General features: G+C 42.4%; 1 protein-coding gene across 3 annotated transcripts in view; it reads right to left on the bottom strand.

Annotated features, from left to right (window-relative positions):
- Positions 1-760: 760 nt before the first annotated feature.
- mark4 (microtubule affinity regulating kinase 4) overlaps positions 761-26,978 on the bottom strand; it is a 62,005-nt gene continuing 35,787 nt past the window's right edge. Inside the window, exons 4-17 of one of the 3 annotated variants that reach the window (XM_034701748.1) lie at positions 23,288-23,336; positions 23,079-23,144; positions 20,187-20,257; positions 19,585-19,641; positions 19,058-19,294; positions 18,853-18,972; positions 18,608-18,707; positions 17,851-17,960; positions 17,322-17,508; positions 17,007-17,236; positions 16,381-16,484; positions 13,451-13,729; positions 6,314-6,358; positions 761-3,999 (exon numbers count right to left, since the gene is read on the bottom strand). In XM_034701748.1, the coding sequence (XP_034557639.1) occupies positions 3,666-3,999; positions 6,314-6,358; positions 13,451-13,729; positions 16,381-16,484; positions 17,007-17,236; positions 17,322-17,508; positions 17,851-17,960; positions 18,608-18,707; positions 18,853-18,972; positions 19,058-19,294; positions 19,585-19,641; positions 20,187-20,257; positions 23,079-23,144; positions 23,288-23,336 (1,989 nt within the window). In that variant the 3' untranslated portion in view covers positions 761-3,665. The remainder of the gene's footprint in view (positions 4,000-6,313; positions 6,359-13,450; positions 13,730-16,380; positions 16,485-17,006; positions 17,237-17,321; positions 17,509-17,850; positions 17,961-18,607; positions 18,708-18,852; positions 18,973-19,057; positions 19,295-19,584; positions 19,642-20,186; positions 20,258-23,078; positions 23,145-23,287; positions 23,337-26,978) is intronic. The other 2 variants (XM_034701749.1, XM_034701750.1) reach the window with 2 other exon arrangements.

Below are 26,978 nucleotides of genomic sequence, written 5' to 3'. Positions count from 1 at the left end.
GAGGAGAATTGCTGCGCGACACGGACACATCGACGCACAAGTATGTGGGGCTCATGTCCGCGTCAGCCCCTGCTGCGTAGGGGCCAAGCGCTAACCTCCGGTCTAAAAATATGAGTCAATGCGGAAGTGTTAGAAGCTGCAGTTCATCGAGGATCCACTTGAGGCTTGCTCCGGAAGTACCGGAAGTCACATACACATGAATGGGGAAAAGACGATCTTTGCAGCATTAATAAACATGTTTACAGCCTGGTACAAAAGATGAGTGTAGTCTGAATAGCTAATTTCTCGATGTCCTCTCACTGTGAGGGGGGTGAATTTTTTTCTAATTCGGTAATTTAGAAGATATTGAGATTACTAGTCTTCCAATGAGAGGCACAGCTGCCTGCAGGAACACTGCAGCTGTTGGCTAGGAGGCTCAAAGCCCGCCTCTTTACGTCACACTGGTTCGACAGAAGCAATATGGCTGCCGCAGCCGATTGGTTTCAAAACAGCTCTTCAGAAACAGATGGGTGACGTCATGGATCCTACGTCCATATTTTTTACAGTCTATGGTAGGGGCGACGCAGAAGTATAAATCAGCCTTTAGTTTTACAGGGGCACTGGCCCTGCTTGCCCCTCACCAGAACCACCACTGCTCCTATTGGCCGTCGGATTCTTAAAAAAGGTCAATGCTGATATGCGTCAAAATGCTGAATATCGGCCCGGCTGATAATCGGTCTATCCCTGCTGCAAACACTCAGAGAAAGAAAAGGACATGAAATATGAAAGAGGTTGAAGTCTTTATTTTTGTGTCACACATTATTTCCTAGGAGACATGCAGGATTGCAGGTCGATCATTTAAGTAATTTTCAGCCCATGAGTTAACTTTGTTGATGACAGCAACGTCTTCAAACACACTTTACAACAGAACTGTAGCCTTAAAGCGTGGCTCTAACTGTATCTACAGAGCAGGTTCAGAGAGTGAGGCCCAGTTGTACACAGAAAGAAGTTTGAGAGGACTAGCCCTAAATCACAGCTTCACATTTTCAGACAGTGGCTCCATACCCGCTCCTGTTCAACCAGTGAATTCCTTACGAATCTGCGGTACCATCTGATCCTTTAACAGTGTTTAGTTGAATGCTGCAGAAGTTCATGTTATCTTTGCTTGGCTTTAGAGAGTTACAGGGAAACAACCTTTTGAATCTGGAGTCACATCACATGAAGGATGCAGCTGTCGGTGGACTATTCTCTCAGTCACACTCATCTTCAACCACTTCAGACATCACATGCGTTGAAATGATACAGTGGCGTGACGAGGCAGGAGTATGATTGGTTAACAGTCATTGAACTCTTTACAGTAACATTGAAATCTGTGAGTCAACAGTCCTACATGTCTCAGCAGTGCTGCAGCCGGACGATCCAGCCAGGGGAACGTTTACATTTTCAATGAATGAGAAGTTACAGAGCCTGAAAACAACAAAACTCAACGTAATACTGAACCCGAGGAAACACAGAGGAGACAGGTTGTGTTGTTGAATTTCAGACGTATGGAACTTCAAGTAGGAGTAATGTGCAAAGTGGATGATTTTGAGAAGCCGTTGTAGGTAGGTGATGTGAGTAAAGGCATTTATCAGCGTTTCATTGAGTTGGCTTTGTGATCATGTGATTTTTAAAAATGTACAAAAAGAAAAATCTAATTAATGTGCCGGGACGGTACGAGGCCGTCCTGGTGAAAGCAGAAAGTGCTCAATAATAAATTTAACAAAAACATCATTCAAAATAAATTCAACAAAGAGCCGTCACGTCTGAATCAATGCTGCTTCAAGTCTTGGCTTTGTGGCTGTATTGCACTATATTTGAGGAGAGTGATGGCGGATACTGTGATACCAAAGTGCTACCAGAGTGACTTCTGTGTGTCAGTAAAACCTGCTCCTCACTGACTTCACAACAAATCAGGGCTACTGGAGTCGTGTGGGTGAAGATTATGGAGTCTGAGATGAGAATGAAAGCACGATGCTTTTACAGGATTCAGAGCGAGAGGAGAAATCTGTGGCTGTGAGAGGATTCAGCGGGAGAGACATTATGGCTTCTTGTCTTCAGGTTAGATCAGATTATTTAAAGTTATTAAACATTTTGAATCAATTTAAAAATCATTCTTAATGAGAGATCCCAGATTAAGGATGTGATATGTGGCGAAGAACAAATCATTCTTTAAAATTTGTTGGATAAAAATATGTTTTAAAATCAAATCAACTCTTTAAAGTTGTACAAATAGTTAAAGGGATAGTTCTGTTTTTTAAAGAGCAGTTTAATGAGGCACTTGTCATTTATGTGCACACAGAAGATGCTGTAAGCTCCGCCCCTTTATTAAGAAACCGTCTGCACATAAGCTCAACCTTTCCCCCCTGCAGAAGAAGACATTTTAAACCACTTAATTTTCTGTGACACATTCTCCTTCCTCGCCAGCATCTTCTGTAGGTGCAACATTTACCACTGACACATGCCCCAAACCACCTCTTTAAAACATGAACTACCCAATTTAATTAGTGCATGTTAGTCTCAGAAGAATGCATCCTGATTAGCTGACAAATCTGAATTTAAAAGAACATGCTTGGTGGAGGCATTCAGGTTATTAAATGTAACACAGCTCCTCTTTGCTTGTTGAACTCTGAGTTTCAATTAATACAGACGACATCCTGCTGTGTAAAAAACACTCAGTCAAATTCAGTCAGTCAAAGTAGAGTAATTAAAAGTTTCAACATTTGTCTTGTTAATGATTTTAGAGGGGCTGAACATTCAATGAAGTAAATCAGCCGGGTGTCGTATTACCAGGCAGCTTCACTTGTCTGATAGCAGCTTACCTGCAAGGTGTCAGTCAACAGTGGATTATTCAGTACAGACAGTCAGAAGCAACATTTCCCTAGAAATGGAACAAACAGAGATCTCTAACTGAGCTGAAGCATTGGTGTTATCAGAGGATGATGGGCAGAGAGGCCATGATGCTCTTTTCAGTCCGTCACAAGCTTCTGCATTTCTGCATGTCTCCCTCTGGAGGCTGGGGGGGGGTCGGGGGGGTCACACTGCGCCCTGACTTTTCAAATATGCAACACCTGCTTCCAAGCATGGTGACGACAGAGGTCAAACTTTTCGCCCCCCCATCTTTAAAAAGCATTTAAAGAAAGAAAATAAACTTAAAACACAAAAAATGTAAAGTTTCTTTAAATAGCAGCTCTTTAAAAAGGAATGATGACAAATAAGATCAAAGAGGAATTACAATGTCAACAACAACAACAACATCATCAGTCTCCATCACTCGACACCATCCTTATCATCACACATGAAAAAGAAACAAAAGAACATCGACTGTGGGCTCACACCGTACGAAGGGTCTAAGCAAGGGATGTAGGTCACTGACTGCTCCGGGTTTGAGGGTGGTCTTATGTCTGCAGGTGCGGGTCTATCCGAGTCTGTGCATCCGTCTGTCTGGCTATGATTGGTGGCATCTGAAGAAGAGGGTCCTTTGGCGGAGGCGAGGCATCGCTAGCCACATCAGATGAGGTGGAGCCCAGGGAGGAAGAGAAGGAGTCTGGATTCTGCTTCTCTGTTCCTCCTCCTCCTCCTCCTCAGCCCTCCTCATTCATCATCTTGTCCTGCCTGTCGTCAATCTGCCCCGCCTCCTGTCGCCCTCAGAGCTCCAGCTCCTTGGACACTTTGGTGGCAATGTCTCTAAAGGCTAACGGTGCCCCCCACAGGCGCTTAAACCTCACACCACTGCTTTGGCCCAGCCCGCTGGGCAGCTGGCAGACCTCGGCCTCAAAGGCTACACGAGCGCCGGCTGCTCCGTGGGTGCAAGACAGAAGGAAAGGCCCGGCCAGGTGGACCTGACACCCGCAGCCCTGAGCCGCCTCGCGCAGCGCCAGCACCACCTCGGCCGGGTCGCGGGGGCTCCGCACCCTCACATCCCAGCCGCATCGGGGGGTCCGGGGCTCGGCCGCTTTCTGATGCCCAGATAGATGGCGACTGAAAAAGGGAGGGGCGAGGATCATGCAGAGATGAGGCGGGTGAGGACATGTAGTCATTTAAAAATGGGATGAGGAAAGTGAAGAAGGGAAGATGGTTCAGGTTTAGAAAGACAACACAGAAGAGGAGGAGAGGAACAACATCACACATGGATGAAGAGTAAGTGGGAATGAATATTGGTGTTTGAGTTGAGATGGAAGGTGTGTGTGTGTGTGTGAGGTGAGTGTGAGTGCATGAAGGGTTGGGGGAAGGGGAGGGAGAAGAAACAAAATTAGTATCATACATGTTTGAGTTTGATATCACAGCTTCAGAGGTCTTCATCATGTTCCTCTCTCTAGTCTAACAACATGTTTCTACTCTACAGTGGATACACAACAAATCTAACCCACCTGGAGTTACTGTTCATGTGACGGGATGATGAAATATACAGAAACACTACAGGATGTCACAGTCCTGAACTCTTCATTCTGCTCTGCTGATGTCTATCTATCACATAATAACACTGATGGAAGGTGAAGACTTTCAGGGTCTAAGATGATCCTGATAATCAAATCTGTTTCTCTCTGTAAATGAAAAGGTAAGGGAGGTTTTCTACCACAAGGAGGCATCTAGAACCACATCACGCTCTCTCCACTAACGTGAGGTTTACCTGCTGCTTTTACCCTGAGATGGAAAATGACTCTGAGACTGAGTATGAGAATGGGCCGAAGCAGACGAGGCTGAGAGAAGGTACACACAACCTTTAGTAAGAGTGAGCACAGGAGGAACATACCAGAATAACACAGACGCCAGGAGACTCACAAGCTCTGGATGGTGTGTGTGTCTTTTAGTGGTTTAACTCCAGAGAGTCAAAACATGAGCTGATCTTTGTTGATCTCAGTTCTTTTCAGGGTTTTTAAAGTCTAAATGTTTATTATAAGAAGTCACTGTGAAGCTTGATTCTTTATTTTTCTGACTCTGTTTAAAAAGATTAACATCCGTCTTTGACATAAAACAGCAACAACATGACATCTTCAATTATCTGAAATAATTGAAGTTCAATATTTCCAACTTTGCCTTCACACGCTTCTATCAAATCAAATATTTGTCAGTGTGGTCACAAGTGGTTTTTCTGGTTTGCATGAAAAAATGTGATTATATCCGATAAAAAGAAGGACCAACCAACTGGGATGAATGTCAGCTGACGAGTTATTAAACATGTTGAGTGGATCAAAAAGTCATTCTCAACAAGAGATCCAAGAGGACATGTGATATGAGGCGAAGAACCAATCATTTAAAACATTTGTTGGATAAAATGTTGATGTTTGAAGTGTTTGCTGTATGTTTTTGTTGATTGTTACTGTTCTGGTTTTTGTTTTGTTTGTAACTCTGCAAAGCACCTTAAATTGCTCTTGCATGAATGGTGCTTTATAAAAAAGACTTGCCTTGCCTAAAAATATGAAGTAAAATCAAATGAACTCTTTAAAGACAAAGTTTAGTGAGTCAATAGGCTGTTTCTTTGTCTGTTTGAAGGTAGCTATGAGCGCTTTCAGATCCTCTTTCCGTATGAAGGAGAATAATAAATTAAGAATATTATCACAGAGGAAGAAAGAGTATTTGAGAGATCAAGTGTGAGTGGTCAGATTCAGGATCTCTGCTGGAAAAGTAAGTCTGTTCTCATGTGATGTGCGAAATGTGAGTGTGCAAAAATTTGTCTCAAAGTCTCCTGATGTTAACGAACTGATCCACAGCTGTGCTCAGCATAACTACAAATCTGTGTATAGATTTTTCCTAGGAGGTTAAAAGAATAAATTATAACTTCCTCACAATCCAAAGAAAACTTTCCTTCTTTGGAGGGAAAGCTCAAACTTAAATCTGGCCTGTCTGCTGGAGGTTTCTGCCTGTTAAAGGAAGTTTGTCCTCTCCGCTGTAACTTGCTAAATACTGTGAGGTGCAATGCTCATGATGGATCAAGGTGGGGTCAGACTGAGTCTGATCCTGTCTTGGTGTTGGGTCTCTGTTCATAATTTGACATAGAGTGGTCTAGACCTGCTCTGTTTGTAAAAGCTGATTTTGAAATCAGTAAGATGTCAAACCGTGTGTTTAAAGATAGCCTGAAGGAGACGTAATAAAACCCACCTACCAGATCCTCTACAGCTCACCAGATGATTTGTTGTTTACAGTTTGTTTAATCAACAACAAATACATACAAGAAAGCAATTTCTAACCATGTTTTAACATCAGCATTAACATAATATTTAAATGTAGTTTATTAATTATCTAACTGAGGAGGAATCTGAAGCTGGATGTCTGTAAAATGTAATCCTTCACTCACCTTGTGACCGGAGATCTGCTGATTCTCTCAGGTTCGTCTGTGACCCTCAAGAAGAAGACAAACGTATCTGTTAGGAATCATTCGTTCCGTTGTGCTCCCATATAACCCCCCTCTCCCCTTTCCTAACTCCCCCCCGCCCTCCCCTCCACTTCCTGTTTTAATGCAACAGATATAAGCACGGCTGTGTGAGTCAATCAACATCAAACCAATCCAGTGATCACAACACGGACACGATGACTGGTCCTAAAAGTCACAGATGGATCACCACAATGTGCACTCACTACACTGAAACACTGAAACATTGAAACACTGGATGGATGAGGAACAGCTAAATGAGAGGGGAGGAGATACGGATATATATATATAGAGGGGGGAGAACTGAGCAGTGAGTCTGGCTCTGAACAGACAGGAAACACAGTCTGAAGAAATAACATCTAGTGCTAATGAAACTGGAAAACAAGTCTCATCCAGCTTCTCTGTGTTTGTTTTTATCTGCTGCTTTTATTAACTTCACATTAAAGTGTTTCCCTTTCTGAAACTCTCAGGTAAATGATGAGAATTCATCTCTGTGCACATCAATACTTTCAAAATACCTCGATGTACAATGACATTTCTGAGTGATAGTGTTTTTAATTTTCTTGATTTAAGGGTTGAATGATACAGAGATGATTTGAGAACTCAAACTGACCCTGGATCTGCCATAAATGATCTCTACTGAGATCTATTCAGACTTTTGTCATGCATTAATTTTTGTAATCTTTGTGCGGCTCATTTAATTACTGAGGTTTGGTGATTTTAGGAAGCAAAAGAATATCCTTATTGTGTTGTTAGTAATGCAAACTTAAAGTCAGAGCTCACCTGACTCACTCATAACCATCATACTCCTGCTTTGAGAGAATAATGTGCAGTTACAGCTCCTCAAGTGTGAGTTATTCTGGTTTCCTGGTTTGACTTCTACAAATTAAAACTGAATATTTGTTGCTTTTGAAAACCAGAAGTTTCCTTGGACTCTGTTCCCTTTGATACATTTGATAAAGTGAGTTACAGCCTTCATAAATGCAATGCACAACAGAAAGAAGGCATGTTATCATAAAGTATTATTATATTTGACTCCTCAGACTTAAGTTTTGAGTTTTCTACTGTTCTTAAAACAACATTTAATTCCTGATGTGACCAGACAAAGATAAAGTCACTGCCCTCGCTCCTCTTTGACCACAGGTTGCTTATAGTGAGGCTGCAGACAGCTGTCACTGTAAAGTGATCTTTTGTGTGGCTCATTGAACTCATTGCATCTTTATTTATCTATTTTATTTCTACTTCTTGATTGTACTTATGTCTGGGTTGCTGCAACAACTGAATTTCCCCCCGTGGATCAATAAAGTAATATCTTATCTTAAAACAGGGACACCTTTCTTTCATATGAGGATATTAAAAACTTTTCTGATGCGTTATGACTCAGGGTAGATTACTGATTGATAACACTCTATAATAAAGGGCCTCACACTCTCACACACACGCACACACAGGATCAATATGGAATTTTCCTATTAAGCTTCCTGCAGCTTGTTGCACTTCCCCTTCATGGCCACCAGGGGCTACCGTTGCTATATAATGTATAAACCGTCATCTCTCCATCCTGACTTTCTGCTCTGTTCCTCTGTGGTGGTCTAAAAGAGTGAATTAAGTACTTTTTAAAAAAAATGTAAGTTATATTTTTTGGCCTTTTTGCCTTTATTTTATAGGACAGCTGAAGAGAGACAGGAAATATGGGGAGTAGAGAGCGGGGGAAGAAATGCAGGAAATGGTCGACCAGCCAAAAATCGAACCAGCGACCCCTGTGTCGAGGACTGTAGCCTCTGTAAGTGGGGCGCTTAGACCGCTAGGCCACCAGCACCCCACTTCAGTTCTTTTTAAACTACAAATTAAAGTTTGACTCTTCCCAACACGAGCACCTGTATCAGAGGCTTTCTTCTCCCACGTGCATCCACTCAGGCATTGTTTTTCTGCTGCTGTCACGCAATTTTAACGCATTAAGCGCCACCACCGCTCAAGCTGTGTTTGTTGAAAGGTCAGGGTCATGTAAGTAGTTCTGTGAGATCATCTCATCCTTTTCTAATGTGACCCTGAGCTGTAAGCATCTTAATGTGCAGTCGCTGGCATGTCTCAGCGTTTTCTCGCTGCACCCAAAAGTAGTGCCTCCTCCCTGTACGAAAAGGTCCTCTGCTAATCCTCAGATACACTTCAGTGTTTACCAGTGAGTGTTATTTAAACAGTTACCACGCAGGTATGTGGAGGGTGACTCCTGTTTGATCAAAGACACTGAATCTACCTCCAGTGACTGTGTGCCCTGCGTTTGTCTCTTCATAATGCAGCTGAAAGAATAAGTCACTGGACATGATGCCACTGTCTCTTTGTCTGCGACATGTTCTTTGAAATCTTGCGTCAGACCGTGTCCACGCTCGGCAGCACAGCAGTAATTATGTGACTGTTTTGTTTCAGAAGAATAGAAGGTTTCTTTTAGATTATGACCTCGCCCTTCCTGTCTGGGTAACAGAGGCAAGGTGCTTTTTTGTGCAGAGCAATAAATGACCCACAAGACAAAGCATCAATGAAGTCACTCTGTGTGTTTCAGTAACTGATTGTGTAATGTGTATAAAGTCTGACAGGAAGGGTCGACGGCGAGAAAGCAGAGTGTCAGAGGGAGACAGACAGACAGCTCGCAGCAGTGTAACAGGACAATCTGCTCGTATCTTGAGGGAGTAGCTGAGAAGAGAAGGATAAATCCTGGTTACATAACTAATCCTGATTTAAAACGACAGTGACGCTCGCTCGGTCAGTCAGGATGACTGGTGCGGGCTTCTTACAAGCAGCTGCTCCTGGGGAGGCTTCACAGTTCACACACATGCTGGGCACTTTTTAATGTCACAGGTTCAGCAGAGACTGAACCGCTCATAACTGAGGAGACAGGGAGCTTCATTAAAATCAGAGTTTTGAAGGAAAGGTCGTTTTAGAGTGTATAACTTTGTTTCTGGTGATTTCTTTGTGTTGTTAGGAATGCAAACTTAAAGTCAGAGCTCACCTGACTCACTCATAACCATCAGACTCCTGCTTTGAGAGAATAATGTGCAGTTACAGCTCCTCAGATCTGAGTCATTCTGGTTTCCTGGTTTGACTTCTACCCCTAAGTTGTTGGACCCTGTTCCCCTTACTGAGACAGACTGATGGACTGAAGGATAAGGTAGTTACAGTCTTCGTAAATACAACACACCCCTGAAAGAAGGCATGTTATCATAAAGTATTATTATATTTGACCACTCAGACTCCAGTTCTGAGTTTTCTACTGTTGTGACCAGACAAAGAGAAAGTCACTGCCCTTAACTCCTCACTCCTCTTTGACCACAGGTTGCTTGTTGTGAGGCTGCAGACATCTGTCACTGCAAAGCCACCTCTGCTCTGAACGTAAGAGGCCTGACAGGTTGATTAAACTTGATATCTCTAAATGTATAAATGCTCGGCCATGTCGGAGGAACAGACGCAGGAATATAAATGAAAATATTTACCTAAACCCAGAGATGCACCGCAACTTTTCTGAATCTGTAACCTTCATATCTGTGTTTAACAAACACCCAAACAGCCCTCCCACTTCCTGTCTGTCGCCTGTTTAAACGGAGCCCACAGCCCTGCTGCAGGACGGCTGATTTGTTAACAGCATGGGCAAACATATGGTGTTGATTACATGACTCAGAGTACAGTGAGGATGCACACACACACTCACACACACACATCTTCACGGGGACTTTTTGAGTGTGACTGGATTTGTGCTTACATAAGCTTCACTTAAATCTATGTTTTAGTCATAGAGGCAAATATTAAAACCAACATCTCAAAGTCTAACATCAAACTCAATCCACCCTTTGTTGCTCCAGAAAACCAACGCTGTTGTTTTTTGGAAGAAGGTAACTGTAGTACCACCAATGGCCTCTAGTGGGCGCTACAGAGCAGAGTCCAGCCAGCAGAGACACAAGCAGTCACAGACAGACAGATAGACACTCAGGCAGGCAGGAAGCAGCTGATCAGAGTTTAACCATAAAAACAGATTGTTTAGAGACAGAGCTGCTCCAAGGGGAGAAGTGCTCCAGGAACTGAAGATGTCTGGATTATGATCAGAGTGTAATCTGGGTTTAACTGAGTTTAGATTTCAAGATCTGTCTCTTTAATTCAGGATTATAAACAGACTTCAATTTGTGCCGAGAGAGGAAAACAAGGCAGGATGAGATCATCCGAATCACAGTAGCTGATGAAAATAGATAAGATATATAAAAGAATAAGAGTTTAAGATAAGTCAAATCATTTAATCTAATGCATCCTTTATTTATTTATGTTTTTAATACAAACATCCTAACATCCTTTATTATTTGATTACATTTAATTTATTTATTTAATGTCATTCTTTTGTATTTTATTTTAATATGTTCAAAATAAAAACATCAAATCAAATAATACTATTTAAGAAAGTTTGAAGGAAATTCATGAGAAGGAAGAATTCATTATAGTATAACTCTTTAAAGTATCTCCCAAGAGATGGTTAGAAATTAAATATACAATTAAATTGAATTAAATATAAAATAAAAAATTTAATGAAATTAAATTGAATATAAATTAAAGGAACTGATAGTGAATTGAAGATGTTGAAATCTTAAATGATAGTTTCACTTAAAAATACAGACTTTTCCACTTTGAGATGAGGAGTTTCCTAAATGTCTGATTGTGCTGACGCATCATGAGGAAGTAAACAACTTGCTTCAGCTGAAAGAAACTAACTTTTTGTATTTTATGTTATATATTTAGAATAAGGGATGATGCATACTGATGAATGAAAGGCATGTGAATGTGCCAGATTGCAGCTAGAGGCTTATTTTCATCCTTAACCCCTTTTTTTGAGAACCTGACGTTTTTGTAAATCAAATTTAAGACTTGTAAGGTCTGTTTGAGGACACTGAATTTACCCTGCTTCACTTTTCAAGTATTTATTTTAATGAAATGGATGAGACATTAGCAGGAACGTCATCTTTAGACAAACTACAGAGCCGGGAGATACTTCCTGTGATAAACTGATTTAGTTTAAACCCCTCACTTCTGTTAAAATCACCCTCATCTCAACATTTGAAGAGACAGCAGCTCCAGATAAACACGTGTCATGTGAACCGTGAACGTCTTTCTTATGTCTGATAAAAACAGCTCTCAGAGTTTTCATAAAGGGATCCCTGCGTTGGAATTCAACCTCACACTGACTGAATTCCTGCCTGCAGACCAGCTTTGCTTCAGACAAAATGTTTGTATAACCAAACTCCATCCTGCGGCAGACAGCATGACAAGTAGAGGGGAGGACAGGGCACTGGCAAGCAGCGGACAGGCGGACGGACAGACAGACAGAAGCAGCCAGAAAACATGGGAAAGGAAGACTTACTAACTGTTTTTGTCCCCTGTGGGAGGGTGCAGCCCGACATGGACTTGTTTGAGCTCTGACGTTTAGAAGGGTCAAGAGTGACCCTAGGAAGAGAGAGGAAGAAGAAGAAAAGGAGATGAAGAGAGGATGAGAGGAATGGAAAATAAAGGAGCGTTAAGAGCAGAGAGTCAGAGAGACATTGAACAGAAGAGAAAGCAAGTGAGGAGGAGGAGGAGGGGGAGACAATGTGGAGATGACGGCAGAGAGGCACAGGTAGAACAAATCAAACTTTATGTTCTGGAGTTCTGGAAGAAGAAGGAGGAGAGAAGAAAGGCAGGTGACCGGCAGGGGAAGCAAACGTTTTTAGAAATCAAACAAACAAATAAAGCAACAATGAGCAGCTGAGAGAAAATCACAGAGAAAGATTAACTGCATGTCCAGCTGAGCGTCAGACCTGGGTCAGGTAGGTTAGAGCAGGGATTTTCAACCACTGTGCTGTGACGGATCGTCAGGTGTGCCGTGGGACATTATCCAATTTAACTTAGTAAGAAAACATATATTCATTTAGGCTACTGCAAATAATTTGGCATGTAGTGCGTCTGTGTGAGTAATTTAATACTTGTCCATGTACTGACCGGCTCTACCCGCCCACTGGGTGGTAATAAAGCCCAATAATTACCTTTTTAATTTAAGACAGTAGAATTAATGATGCACACGAGAGGTGTATGTGACAAGAAGTAGGCGTACAACAGTGATGGATAAATATTCAATAAATTAAAACTCCAAACAAGGCCCTGGATAAATTCTAAGCTCTCAAAGCTAGCTACTTAGCAGCTGAATTTGTAGCCAAATCAAATAAGCCACACACTGTGGCAGAGACATTAACAGCCTACTTCCTGCAAAAGCTATTGTAAATGAGATGCTTAACTCTGATGCAGTGAAAGAAGAAGCCAAAGTCCCTCTCTCAGATGATTAATCATAAACTGAGAGACTAAATGTGTCATTTTGGAACAATTTTTTTTAATGTAAGAAATGTGCCTGGGTTAGAGGCTCACATGGTTCCTTTACTGGCTTAAATTAAATGCCTAAAAACTCAAACATGTGAATTTAAATGTCTGTAATGTTGGAAAAATCCTCCATGAATCCAGTTCTCTTCAGATTCAGTGGAGTTTCTGTCGGTCTTGTTTGCAGAGTTTCATTAAGGGGAAATATCTAACGGAGATATAGAGTCATCTGATTGGATAATTGTTGCAGCCTCATGCTCAAGATTTTAAAGATGTTAAATGTGACGATGAGCTTCCAGTGCAAAGGGACAGCCAACGACAGATGAAGGATTAGCATCTACATTTTTGAAACGCTCTTAGACCCAGGTCTGAGATAGAAGAGGACGACTTCTAGAGCCTGTAAAGATGTGTTGTTAGAGAAGGAAGGCAGGTCGGTTAGTGCTGGTTAAGGAAGAGACGGTGAGAGGCAGCAGAGTTAGCTCAGTGATCTTCATGTCCAGGTTTATTTCTGTCCAGTTACAAGCCAAGAAACATACAGGTGTGTGCAGGCAGTCAGTAAAAGGCTTCACTTCATGTGACGGTCAGCAAGTTATCATTACACAAAACACAATCTGTTATAGTCCCACCACCTCTAAAGCCAAACAATCAATGGAGTCGTACAGTCCTTCTCCCAGCTTCTCCCCTTACCTGCGGGTCAGCTTGGAGGTGAGTTTGCTAAGCAGGTTGGACGTGGCCCGAGTCCTTGCGTGAGGCAGCGGGCTGGAGTCATGGGACAGAGTCGGGGAGGCTGGGGGAGCGTGGGAGGGAGGCCGGCGGTCCCTTATCTGACCTCCGTGGAAAGTGCTCCTCACTGTTGTCCCCCTGGAGAGGCGGGAGGAGGGCGTGGAGGACGTGGAGGACACGCCGGATGCACCGCCGATGCTGTGGGTCGAGGGGGAGGCAGGGGGGAGGCGGTGGGATATGGAACTGGAGGGGCGAGAAAAACAAAGTAGTCAGTTTCTGTTGAGATCACTTCAATTAGCATTGGTTTGCATGGATTTAAAGGCCTCTTTTAAGGTCATTTATACCTCTAACATATATTTTACTTCACTTCAGTTTGCTTTAATGCCAGAAATATCAAAATCAAGGACAATATGATTCATTAAGTTCAAAAAAACGATGGGAACACAGTTAACTATCATGAGCTTCAATTAGGAAAGGACAGGATCAAAAAGAGGGAGAGACTCTTCTTCCCAACCTCAGACTTCCAATCTCTCTCCTGCGACTCGGCCATTCAGATTTTCATCCCTCCCCCTTACTGTACCTCTCATTCAGCTCCCTTCTTTGTCACACCTACACGCACACACACATGCATGCACACACCTCTCAACCCCTGACTCTCTGGCTGGCTGGTGGCCCGAGGCTGCTTTTCTTAACGCTCTAGATAACACCCACACACAGAGCTCAAGTGGAGCAGGACCATTAGACGTACGTTGAAGCACAGCCGCTGCACAGCAAAATCGTTTAACGTCGATGTGAACTAGCTGCCTGCTGCAGCTGACAGTGATGGGAGGGGGGAGAGAGAGAGAGAGAGAGAGAGAGAGAGAGAGAGAGAGAGAGAGAGAGAGAGAGAGAGAGAGAGAGAGAGAGAGGGTGAGCAGAGAAGAATGAAGATGAAAGGTTGGATCGGTGCAAACCTGAGAGGACAGCGTGGTCACAGAAGATGCTAAAGGAATATTTATGCATGGACTTTTTAAACCTGTGCTCAGACTTGAGCTTGATTCAAACATTTCCAGCTGAAGATACAAATATTTGTACACTGACATGTTTGACAAACGTGGATAGATATAATTTACTCTAATTCTAAGCTAGTTAAGCTTCAGATAATAAGATATATCTGTCCTGATGTCTCTACATGAGGTTACTTATCTTCCATTTTACACTAGAGTCTGTGTTTGTAACATGTGTTTAAAACAAAGACCTGAATGTTCCCCATAAACGAAATATGATGCACACACATGTCGCTGCACACACATGTCGCTGCACACACACACACAAGGTCCCAGCTGAATGTGCCCGTGTGTGTCCGTGCACGTGTTTCCCCCATCAACCACTCTGGCATGGCATCACATTGACAAGGCCTCCGAGCCTATTGGAGGGTCAGGTGGGCACGATGCCAGTCATCGCCACATCCTGCTGCTCTCCTGCTAACCTCCCCCCTTTCCCCCTCTCTCTATCTCTTTTCATCTCATCACCACCCTCCACCCTTCCCCTCCCTTTACCTGTCACTCTCGCCCTCCTTTCTCCAGCCCTCAGAGCCACCTGTGAAATCACAGAGTGGAGCTGCACTGGAGAAGAGTGGCCCTTAGGTAAATGTTACTTTTCTTTTCTTTTAAGTCAAATAATTTCACTTTAATTTATTTATTTATATATTTATTTTATATAATTTATATTTATTCTAATACTTTATATTTAATTATTTGATTTTTATTATCTAATTACTAATTTTTAAGGCTATCTTAGTGCTTTTATTTATCTTTACCTTCTTTATTGTCTTAATTATTTATGTTTTATCTTTCATTTACTTATTTCTGAAATATTTCCCTTTGTTTTTTATTTATATACATTTTATTACAATTGGGTGCATTAAAATCTGCTTCTAAATCCATTTCTGCCCCATGTTTACTCATTTTATTTGTATTTTTTAAATAGCTATAAAGCCGTGTGATGTGCATTTGATTTGTATGAAAGATGCTCTATAAATAAAGCCTGGTTGATAGACTGATTGGAGCTCAGGTGACAGAGAGGAACCTTTCTAAGAGTAAACATTAGAGTGAAAAAGAGACAGAGGGACGAAACTGGTCGACAGGAACAGAAGTGAGAGAGTGAGAGAGTGATCACAGAGGAGGAGAGAGGGGAGATGGTTCATGGTGACTCTGAGACTGACAAGCAGACAACCATCTGTCACAACAACAGACAGTCCATATTGGTGCATGAAACACACACACACACACACTCACATGAATCCACTCATGCACAGTGTAAGCCCTTTATCTTCTCTTGAAGAGACAAACTGTATGTGAGACTAACACCCCGGGCCAAACACTCTCTGAGCTCTGAGCAGAAAGAGACAAGCTGTACCAGTGGAACCAGTCTCGACGAAGAGCAGCCTCTTCATCTTCACTATGGATGGAACATGTTACAGACAATACAGCAGGATAGACTAAGTTCCTTTTATCTTATCAAGACACTGAAAAGCAAACTAACACAGACGGTTTATTTATAGCTCCTTTTTCTAAAAACTGAATCTGAGTTTGTTTGTTTTTCCGTCCAGTGACGTCTTTCCGACCGGTCTGCAAAGAGCATGCACCTTTGGGTGCTTCCTCATTGACCTCAGAGAAGAAACAAAGAGGCTTCACCTCTTTCTTACAGCTTATGATCTTAACTTTAACCTCTGAGGTCTTCAGGTAGATACAAGAAAAGCTCTAGCTGAGACAACCAGTGGGCTGTTACACCTTTAGTACCTCCCATGGTGTTCCTCTGAGGTCAAACATTCCTGAACAGAGTAAGAAATAGTCTGCATGTTGTTGTGTGACTTTTTTGTCTCCACACAGACACACACTCCTGCGACCTCTCACCTGTTTTCTTTGCCGTTCTGCAGCAGTGAGTGTCTCTCAGTGTTGGACCGGTCTGTACACACGTACGTGTTCCTTCGGGTCATGGCACTAGCAGGGATATTATTCTGCAACAAGAATCAGGAAGCAAACAATCACATGACTTAAAGGAACATAATTCAGACATTATCACAGATTTATTAAAGTCCCACTTGAGTGAACCTCCTCCTTCCTGTGCTCCAAGGAGGTTAAACTCAAACCCAGCAGACGTCCCCGCCCCCCCTCGCCTTGAGTGTCTGACCTCAGACTGTCATGAGTTCAGCTGTGCAGAACATCTAAGAGTTAATCTCAGGTTAATCCTGCTGCAGTCTTCAACTCTCTCTCCCTCATGCTAATCTAAATGAACAACCATAATCTGCACATTCCTCCCCGCTGGGTGAATCTGCAGCTTGTTATTCCTCTCAGTGTGTGTGCGAGTGATTTACTATTCAACTCTAATCTGTGTTGGATTTCATGTTTTCAGACTTCATGTTAGTATCTGTGTCAGAGCAGGCACGGCGCTCTGTAATCTGAGGAAATGGGATTAGGGTGACAGTGTGGATTCTGCAGTCTGCACATGAAGTATTGATTAGGTATTAAATGTGGCGGACCATCTTTACCGTGGTGGAGTTGGCCTCCTTGCGTCGGTCGGGGATCTCGGCTTTGTTGGGGTTGTGAGCGGAGCTGACCATCGGGCTGGAGGGCGTCGGGATGCTACGGGAGCCCACAGTGTTTGTGCTTGGCTTACGGATCGCCAGCCGCTCCTCCTTAAGCCCCGCCGCTTCACCTGTACCACTGGGACTCCGCTTTGGATGTGTTGTCCCTGGAGCTGCAGGGCCACCTGAAAGACACAGAATCATGTCCTCATGAGACAAACTTCTGTCAAAGGAAGATGAGTCAGCCTCTGATCTCAGAGTTCTCCTTACAGAAGTCGGAGTGTCGTCTCTGGCGGTGGTAGGTGGAGGCGCTGCGCTGTGTCTTGTGGCCAGAGGAGGAGGAGGAAGGTGCACCAGATGAGGAAGTGGTGTGTTTGCTGGTCCCGTTGGTCATAGTACCCGGTCGGACTCGAGCTAGGCTTAGACTGCTGCCTGTCCGGGAGTCACTGGTCTCCGTCTGAGAGAGAGAAACAGACGGAAAGAAGGAGGAAGAGTCAGGTACCCATTCAGATTCCTCACAGCAACATCCAGAGTTAGACCCTCAATAAAGATACTCAAACGTATCAGGCTGAGATCAGGTCCACAGACAATCCCAGATTGATTAAATCTTCTGGTCTAACATGTTTCAAAAAGTGTAAAAGATGACATTTTTGAACTGCTGAAGAGGAAAGAGACAATCCCTCCATCCTGAATCTGGAGATCTTTGACACCATCTTACTTCCTTATTTTGAGATGACTCTATGTAGCTCACATTGTGTTCATTCAGACAGGAAACAAACCACCAGCCTGATCCACTCACCTCATTTTTGCGTGCCAGCAGCAGGTATGTGGCGGTGACCTCATTATACTTTTGACTGACCAGCGAATCTCTGACCTCCTCTCTGGTGAAGCCCATCCCGACCATGACATCTGCAAACACAGAAAATTCAATCAGAGACATTTACTCAACAGGATGCAGGATGACCTTCTCCACAGGAACAACAGGAACAACCTCAGTCATATGCATCGTGTGCACACACAAGACATTTGAAGCTCTGATGTGTGTCCCATGTCACTGATGAGCCTCACTGCACACTCATCTTTAGAGTTTAAGCATGCAGCATCAAGGAGGGGTACAAAAAACTGTGTGAAACTGTATTATCTCATGGAATCCAAGTACCAGATCGGGACTGAGTAGTAAAAAACATCGGATCAGGATCAGGGGCCAAAAAAGCAGATTTGGACATCCCTATCCTCTGCAGCAGAAATAAACTCTGCTTTTAATCATGACATCCAAAAGGACATTCCTGTAAAGGACTCCGGGGAGCTGAGCAGAGATCCTGCCAAGAGTCAGTAGTACAAGCTCTGATGATTCTGCAGCCTCGACTCCAACCAGCAGCTTCATTAAATCCCTTCTAACACATGATGCATTCAGATTTTATGACCCTCAACCTTGCGTGAAAGACACACAAGTTATCCATGAAGTATTGTAGGAAAACTTTGCTGAATATTTCTCTTTGGTTAGAATAATCTGTGAATAAATAAATCAGAGGTAAGAAGAGTTTGTTGTTTCTTACCGATGCGGCTTGTATCATTTAAATCCTCGTCCGGCTCCGTGTGAGGCTTCAACTCTTCGCTATCATAGCCAGAGTTGATCCACTTATCTTTCATTATTTGCTGACGGGGACAGAAAGGACACAAGTTTTTAAAAATGCAGCATCAGAGTACAGACAGTACTAGACCTTATTCTAGCTCTGCATTGTGCAGCTCTGTAGAAAAACATGGAGTCAAAACATGCTGTGTAGTGATGCATCCTCCTCACCTCTAGTGAGCAGCGTTTGGTCGGGTTGAGGACCAGGAAGCGGCGTAGGATTCCCTCACAGTCTGTGGACATGTAGAAGGGCACGCGGTACTTCCCCCTCAGAACACGCTCTCTCAGCTCCTGAACACAACACACGTTTATGTAAGGTCAGTTTCTGGAGATATTCAGTGATACAGTAAAATTCAGTCCCAGCTTTTTATCTCACCTTTAAGTTCTGTCCATCAAAGGGCAGCGACCCGCTGACCAGCGTGTACAAGATGACGCCCAGGCTCCAGATGTCCACTTCTGGACCGTCGTACTTCTTCCCCTGGAACAGCTCCGGGGCGGCGTACGGTGGGGAGCCGCAGAACGTGTCCAGTTTATTACCCGCCGAAAACTCGTTACTGAAGCCAAAGTCGGCTATTTTGATGTTAGAGTCGGCGTCTAGGAGCAAGTTCTCCGCCTGCGTGAGACAAAATGGAGAATGAAACTGAATTCATGCATCAAATCTGAAAAGCTGAGTGCAGAAAACAGAGTTTTGCATGTTTGTGAGTTAAAGCTGAAGTCCTCAAGTCCTGCAGAGCATGTAGTGACTGAGACATGCAGATCTTTGTACTTAGCTGTAGCTCATATAATCAGTCTGTTAAGTAAGGGTTCATTAGAGAGATAAACATACATTTCTGCAGATTTTCAGATGTATGAAATTAGAAACAAGACCCTTTTATTTCCTTTCCTCTAACACTGAGCACTCACCTTCAAGTCTCTGTGAACAATGTTCTTCTGATGACAGTAGTGCACCGCTGAGACAATCTAAGAAGAGAGAGATAGAGAGACATCAAACACAGGAACATAAAGACTCTTAATGTTTGTACATGTAAACAGAAACTAAACTACAAGCTCCTGTTTCATATTCTCATGCCCTCCTTTACCGCTGACTCTCTGATGCAGCAAAAGGAAACGACTCTTGCAGTGCACCAACATCTCTGTTTGTTTAACTTGGTGTGAACTTCAGTGGAAAACTTGACTCTCCTCCTGCACTGGTTTGCTTTGAGTTCACACTGTGCAGAGACTATAAACACAAAGTCAAATAATCAACACTGAAGCAGCACAGCTTTCTGCTCCTGTTACTTTTGCTGAGCTCTATGATTCTATGTAAACTTTTCCTCCCTCCAGTCCAGAGTTCACTGAAACCCGGCCCAGTTTTTCCAGCTGCAGAGCCGCATCAGTTTTAGTGTTTTAATCTATAATGCTGCAGCTTTCTTTATACTGCTTCCACCAGTGAAGTTTATCGCCCCCTAAGGTCCCCTTTCCTGTTAGCAGTGCAGGGACAGAGAGTGAGGTGAGGGAGGACTGACCTGTCTGAACTTGGCTCTGGCCTCTTTCTCCTTCATCCTGCCATGAGCCACGAGGTAGTCGAACACTTCGCCTGGAGGAAAAACAAAGAGCTTGAGACACACACTCGTGCACAGAAGTTGTTTCATAGTCGCTTATTTTATATACCTGCCAAATGTACGAGAGTAAAACTATCACTGTACTCTCGGTTGCTTTTATAGCTGCTTGTTTTGCTTTCTTTCTGCAGACGATGACGCTCCCCTCTGCATCTTTACCTCCCTCAGACCTCTGCAGAAACACTCGCTGCACATACTGTATGACTTCAGAGAGTCTCCTCTCTCAGGATGTGTTCATGCGTGTTTAAACGCAATAAAATGTCAAACACTCTGCCAGTTTATGAGCTCAGAGTCAGATCGGGGTCAAGCTTGCATAATGGATTAGAAGAGCAGAAGTAGGTTGACTCCTGGAATAAGTGTCCTGTGGTCATCTGAGGTTTGTTTACATTATCTTTAAAGGCGTTCCCCGGAACTACGTGCGTTTCGACCGGTGGACCCAGGGTCTAAATTTAGTTCAGGGGTAGATAATCTCCCCCATGAAAAGCCCCTGCATGGGGGGTAGTACTTTCCAAAGGTCCCGGGACTTTCAAGGGGCGGGGCCTGCAATGCTGAACGTGTCTGATTGGTAGATTAACCGCAATGTTTTTATTCCGCCCTCCGTCCACAATAACATCACACACATCTGTGATTCTCTTGATTTCTCTTTCTTTCATTAGTTTTTATTTGTTCTATCTTTTTTGTATGTGTGTGTACTTTTCAAAAGAAGAAGCTGTGATTCTCTTGATTTAGCAGCTTGTAACAGTAGTCTTCTCTCAGCCCACCGTGAATGCGTCTCTCCTCCCGGTGTTCTGGTTTCAGACCTTCAGCTGAACGTGTCAGTGTTTGTGGAGTTTACACAGCTGTTGAAACACAGGCTTCCGGGTCAACTTTTTTGTCAAATTTTTTTTGTCAATTTTTTTTTTGTCAAATTTTTTTTTTGTCAAATTTTCTTTTTTCAAATTTCAAAAAAAAAAATTTTTTTGAAATTTTTTTTTGTCAAACTTTTTTTGTCAAATTTTTTTTTGTCAAAAATTTTTCTGTCAAAATTTTTTTTTCAAAATTTTTTTTTTTTCGAAATGTTTCTCTTTTTTTCAATTTTTTCAATAAAACATTCACAGTCATTGTTTTTTCCATCTGTGATTCTCTTGATTTAGCAGCTTGTAACTGTAGTCTTCTCTCAGCCCACCGTGAATACGTCTCTCCTCCCGGTGTTCTGGTTTTAAAAGTGACCCTGTAAACTGGAGACCTTCAGCTGAAAGTGTCAGTGTTTGTGGAGTTTACACAGCTGTTGAAACACAGGCTTCCGGGTCGACTTTTTTGTCAAATTTTTTTTTGTCAAATTTTTTTTTTGTCAAATTTTCTTTTTTCAAATTTCCAAAAAAGGTTTTTTTTTTTGAAATTTTTTTTGTCAAATTATTTTTTGTCAAAAAACTTTTTTCAAAATTTTTTTTCCAATTTTTTTTTTTTTCGAAATGTTTCTTTTTTTTCAATTTTTTTCAAAAAAACATTCACAGTCATTGTTTTTTCGATCTGTGATTCACTTGATTTCTCTTTCTTTCATTAGTTTTTATTTGTTCTATCTTTTTTGTATGTGTGTGTACTTTTCAAAAGAAGAAGCTGTGATTCTCTTGATTTAGCAGCTTGTAACAGTAGTCTTCTCTCAGCCCACCGTGAATGCTTCTCTCCCGGTGTTCTGGATTTAAAAGTGACCCTGTAAACTGGAGACCTTCAGCTGAACGTGTCAGTGTTTGTGGAGTTTATACATCTGTTGAAACACAGGCTTCCGGGTCAACTTTTTTTGTCAATTTGTTTTTGTCAAAATTTTTTTTTTTCAATTTTCAAATTATTATTATTTTTTTGGGTCAAATTTTTTTTTTTTCTTTTTCTTTTTTTTTTTCAAATTTCAAAAATAAAAAAATTTAAATTTTTTCATCAAATTTTTTTTGTCAATGTTTTATAAAAAAAAAAATTTCCATTTCTTTTTTTTTTCGAAATGTTTCTTTTTTTTCAATTTCTTCCAAAAACCATTCACAGTCGTCGTTTTTTTCAATCTGTGATTCAGTTGATTTCTCTTTCTTCAGTAGTCTTCTCTCAGCCCATTGTGAATGCGTCTCTCCTCCCGGTGTTCCGGTTTTAAAGTGACCCTGTAAACTGGAGACCTTCAGCTGAACGTGTCAGTGTTTGTGGAGTTTACACAGCTGTTGAAACACAGAGGGAGTTCCTGGGAATGCAAGCTAGTTTAGTTTTTATTAAGATTTCAAAATATCCTCATCAGATATTTAATGATCGTCTAAAGACGTTTATGAGGGATGCATCCGGCTGAGAGTCTCCAGTTAACAGGATCGCGGTTTAAACCAGATCAGTTAATCATATTTGGAGTTTCAGTTTCTTTACAGTATTAATGTTTACATTTGTACACTCAGGCTGACCCTATGAGGTGGAGTGCAACAGAGCAGCGTGTCAGCTGGTAAGCTGCGTCCTTATTAGGCATTAGAAGAAGGGAACACAACATACAGAGAAAGGGATCATGAGGAGAGAAGACAGAAAAATAAAGACTCTACAGAAATAGAAGACTGCATGGGAAACTGCTGAAAGAGTGGGATGATATATAAAAAGAACGAGAAGAGAAAAGATTGCAGATGAAGTCGTGAAGGGGTTAAGTATTTTTCTAGCAGTGAGATCTGTCTGTGAAAAGGCAAAGGGACTGACCTTAATAAGTTAATTAATCATTTAATGGGTTGTACTGCAGAGTTCAGGCAAAGTAATCAAAGTGATTGTCAGCATTAAATACTTGGCAAGAGCTGAAGGGGAGTCACTCACCTCCGCTGGCGTACTCCATTATCAGGTAAAGAGTCTTCTCTGTCTCAATCACCTCGAACAAATGTACTGAAACACACAGAGGGAGAGATGTAAACACTGCAGGTAGTACAGAATACAAACACACACACACAAACACACACACACACACACACACACACAAACACACACACACACACACACAAACACAGGATGGTTAAGATGAAGCTCACCTATGTTGGGATGGTTGAGAGTTTTCATGATGCGTACCTCTCGGTATAACTGCAAGAGAAATAAGAGGAGAACATTAATCATCAGGATTAAATCATTCTTCAGACTTTTATTATGTGATTTCATAAATGTATGCATGGTGAAGGAGGATCATTTAAAGGGATAATGCCACAAAAAAATGTTCAAGTTATTGTATGATGTGTAACTAACTGCAGTGAGGAGTTGGGACCACACACAAAACACAAAAGACAATCAGGGTTCCCACTCTTTTCCAGAGATCATTTTCCAGAGATCATTTTCAGTGAAGTTTTGAACTCTCTCAGAGATTTTAAGAAGTCTAAACTGTCATCCTGCATGGCGATGTCTACAGCGTGCAGTTTCTGATCAGCTGTGTCGCTCCTTTTGTCCCGTTTGTTCTCACTATCAGGAGTTTGCACTTCTCCTAGCTACAGTACGGTAACTGAGCTCTCAGCCTGCAGGGAAAGTTGTGAGGCACAGACCCCAGAGCTGAACCAGAACCACTCTGGTGGTCACTCTTTAACTTAAATACAGGACTCTTTGAATCAAAAGAGAACTCACAAGGTTAATTTACCATAAAACATAAACAATACACCCCTGTTTTCTGTGAATGCATGATAATGACCAAGTGAGGGAGGGTCTGTGTCACTGTCTTTTCCAGAACAGCGTGCACTCAGCTTTCAATGAATGGGGATGTGTTTTTTTAATCGTGTCAGGTCACACGCAGTCATGTTGGAATAATTTTCCAGGACATTTGACTTTTCCTCCATTTTCCAGGGGTTTTACAGTACTGGAAAACTGGTCAACTGTTTCCAGGTTTTCCAGGATGCTTGGGAACCCAGGACAATTATTGCAGCTTTTATTTTGAAAATAAAATAGATCTGATTGATCTTGAATTATTTAAAATCATTCAGTTGTGACATTTTAACGGCACTATAGCAGTCATAATTAAAGGTTAGTGCCAAATGATTTTAGTTTTACTAATAAAGAAATAATCATAGTTATCATTATCAGAAGATTATATAAATTAGATGTATTCATTTGCATAATCCCTGATTTTCCCATGCTTCTGCAGTGATTGATTTGTTTGTAAAACCTCTTCATGTATCAATAGAAGTCATATGTAGTCTTAAAATCAATATTCATGGTTAACTTTATTATGGCACAGTTTGATTTAAAAAAGATATACAGGGTGCTGCTGCAGCTCAGTTGGCGGAGCAGACGCCCATATATGGACGTCCTCATCGTACTGTACATAGGATTGATTGCCAGTCCTGACATGATTTGTCATTCCCCCGCTCTCCCCACATTTCCTGTTTCTCTCAAGCCGTCTCATTCAGTAAAGGTAAGAAGCCCCGTAATAAAAATCAAGTCAGGCTTTAATTATTTCTTCTTTGTCTCTTCATGCATTCATCAAATGAGCCGCTCCATCTTCCGCTGATTCATTTATTCCCCAGACGCTTCATAGACACCATCCCCAGAACATCCCCCCACTCATCTCCGCGAGCACCCACGACCTGGGACCACCCAGGGGAGCGTCTGATAGGTGCTAGGCTGACAGCCGAGCCTCCTCCCCTGGGTGTGTTTCTGCCTCTGCCATCCCCCCTCTCATCCATCACAGAGCTGCAGACTGCTGCCTCATCCTGCCTCTCTCTCTCTCTGTCTAATTAAAGTAATGTATTCGTCTATGAAGTCCATTTTAAAAGATTACAGAGGGGGAGTGCCAGCGCTGGATCTATCACAGTGGAACACGCTGATGGGCAGTATTACATAACAGCAGACGGAGGAACTGTAAATCGAAGCTCATTTCAACCAGAGGAATGATAAATAACAGGAGTCAGTGTGATGAGGAGAATCAGAGTTAACATTTTTATATTTAAGAGGATTTTTAAACGCCTCTGTGAAGTGTTTAACTAACGCAATGAAGCCGCTCGTCCATCATCAGCTGTTTGCGTTTGCTTATTAGTGACAGAGTGAGACATTCTGACCCTAGAGGGGAAATGGGACTTTACTTAGAAGAGTGTGCACGTGGTGGAGCAGAGGACAAAGAACAAAATGTGTGTGTTGCAAGAGCCGAGTGTGTGTGTGTGTGTGTGTGCAGGAAACTGAAACAGAAATAGAAAACGAGACGAATTAACAATGCACAGGAGGCGAGGGGTGTGGAGGGAGGAAGAGGCATGAAAACAATACGACTGGAAGGAGGAAGGAGGGATTAAAGGCTGCAGAGTAATAACTGAGGTTTGTTTATTTCATTGCAAAGCCTTCAGCAAGTTTGGGTTGTTAAAATTAATCACACAGGAGTGAAACAAGGCAAACGAAGAACAGAGAAGGAAGAATTCAGACACTCCTGTCTCTCTTCATCTCTTCTACTACAACATAAAAACAACAGTTTGTAAAGTTAACTTAAACGTCCTTGTTCTTTCAGAGCCAAACGCCGCCCTCCAGTTTTCCTATGCTCCTGAATGCACCATGCTCCTTTAGATGTTACTCCATAGATGCCATGTGTGAAGCTGGTAGAAACCGTCTTATCTCTGCCCGCTGAGGTTTAGTTGTTCTGACGTTGAGAGCTGCACTGAGCTGAACTCACATTAATGAAGCTCTGTTTGGGTTCTGTGTTTAAGTCAGATACAGGGAGACATCATTCAGACTGACTGACACACTGAAAACTGCAGGTTTAGATTTTCTAATAAAGTGAAAGTCGACACGCGTTCCTTTAATTTCTCTTTCTTCGTCGCCTCTTCAAACATGAAGTGAGTTTCTTTGAGCTGCATGTTCACAGTGAAGTACCGACTCTTTCATGGTGACATAACTGTAGAGCAGCCTCGGGCGATACATGCAGGCCTGCCTGCCTGCCTGTCTGTCTGTCTGTGTGCATGCTTTCACTGTTATCACCTGAGACACATTCCTGCTATTCAATGAACCCAGAGGAAAAAGACCTGTTCCATCTAATCACGCTCACACACGTCGTCTCATAACTGCAGACACACAGAAGTACACTCAGTGACTTTCTTCTACTGTAAAGCACAATCAAACCTGGAGTCAAAATAAGACCACTATGAGTTAATGCACGGCTATTTGGAATGCTTGATTCTGATTGGCTAGCTGCTGCACTCAGAGGTCTGCTATTTCTCTATAGCAGACCGTTGCTTTGAAGAATTGATCAATGGGACGTGGCGATAATCTCAGACCTTGGAGCACTAGCTGTAATCAGATCAGTTTGTAGAAAGACGTCAAAAAGACACTAAAACAGCTGGAGAAAGAAGAAGAAGGTCATCAAGCCCACGTCAATAATGTCACCTGGTGTGTTATTTTCACCTGCACAATATCAACTGCCTCCACCCGTCCCTCACACCTAACATCACCGCTATTCATCACCTCCCGTATTGACTAATGCAACTCCCTCCTCTTCGGTCTTCCCCACAAACTTCAACTGGTCCATAATTCAGCTGCCCGGATCATAACCAGAATTCCTTCCATCGAACACATCACCCCTGTCCTACAACAACTCCACTGGCTGCCTGTCAAATACTGCATAGACTTTCAGATCCTTCTGCTCACATACAAAGCTCTCCATAACCTCCATACCTCTCTGATCTCCTTCAAACATACACACCTACCCGCTCTCTCAGATCCTCTTCCTCCATGCTCCTCACTGTACCCCATGCTCCCTTAACC

This window comes from Notolabrus celidotus, chromosome 14 (genome assembly GCF_009762535.1).
Source record: "Notolabrus celidotus isolate fNotCel1 chromosome 14, fNotCel1.pri, whole genome shotgun sequence".
NCBI classification, from domain to species: Eukaryota; Metazoa; Chordata; class Actinopteri; order Labriformes; family Labridae; genus Notolabrus; species Notolabrus celidotus.
The sequence above is the reverse complement of the archived record's forward strand: the minus strand, read 5'-3'. Positions and strand labels throughout refer to the sequence as shown.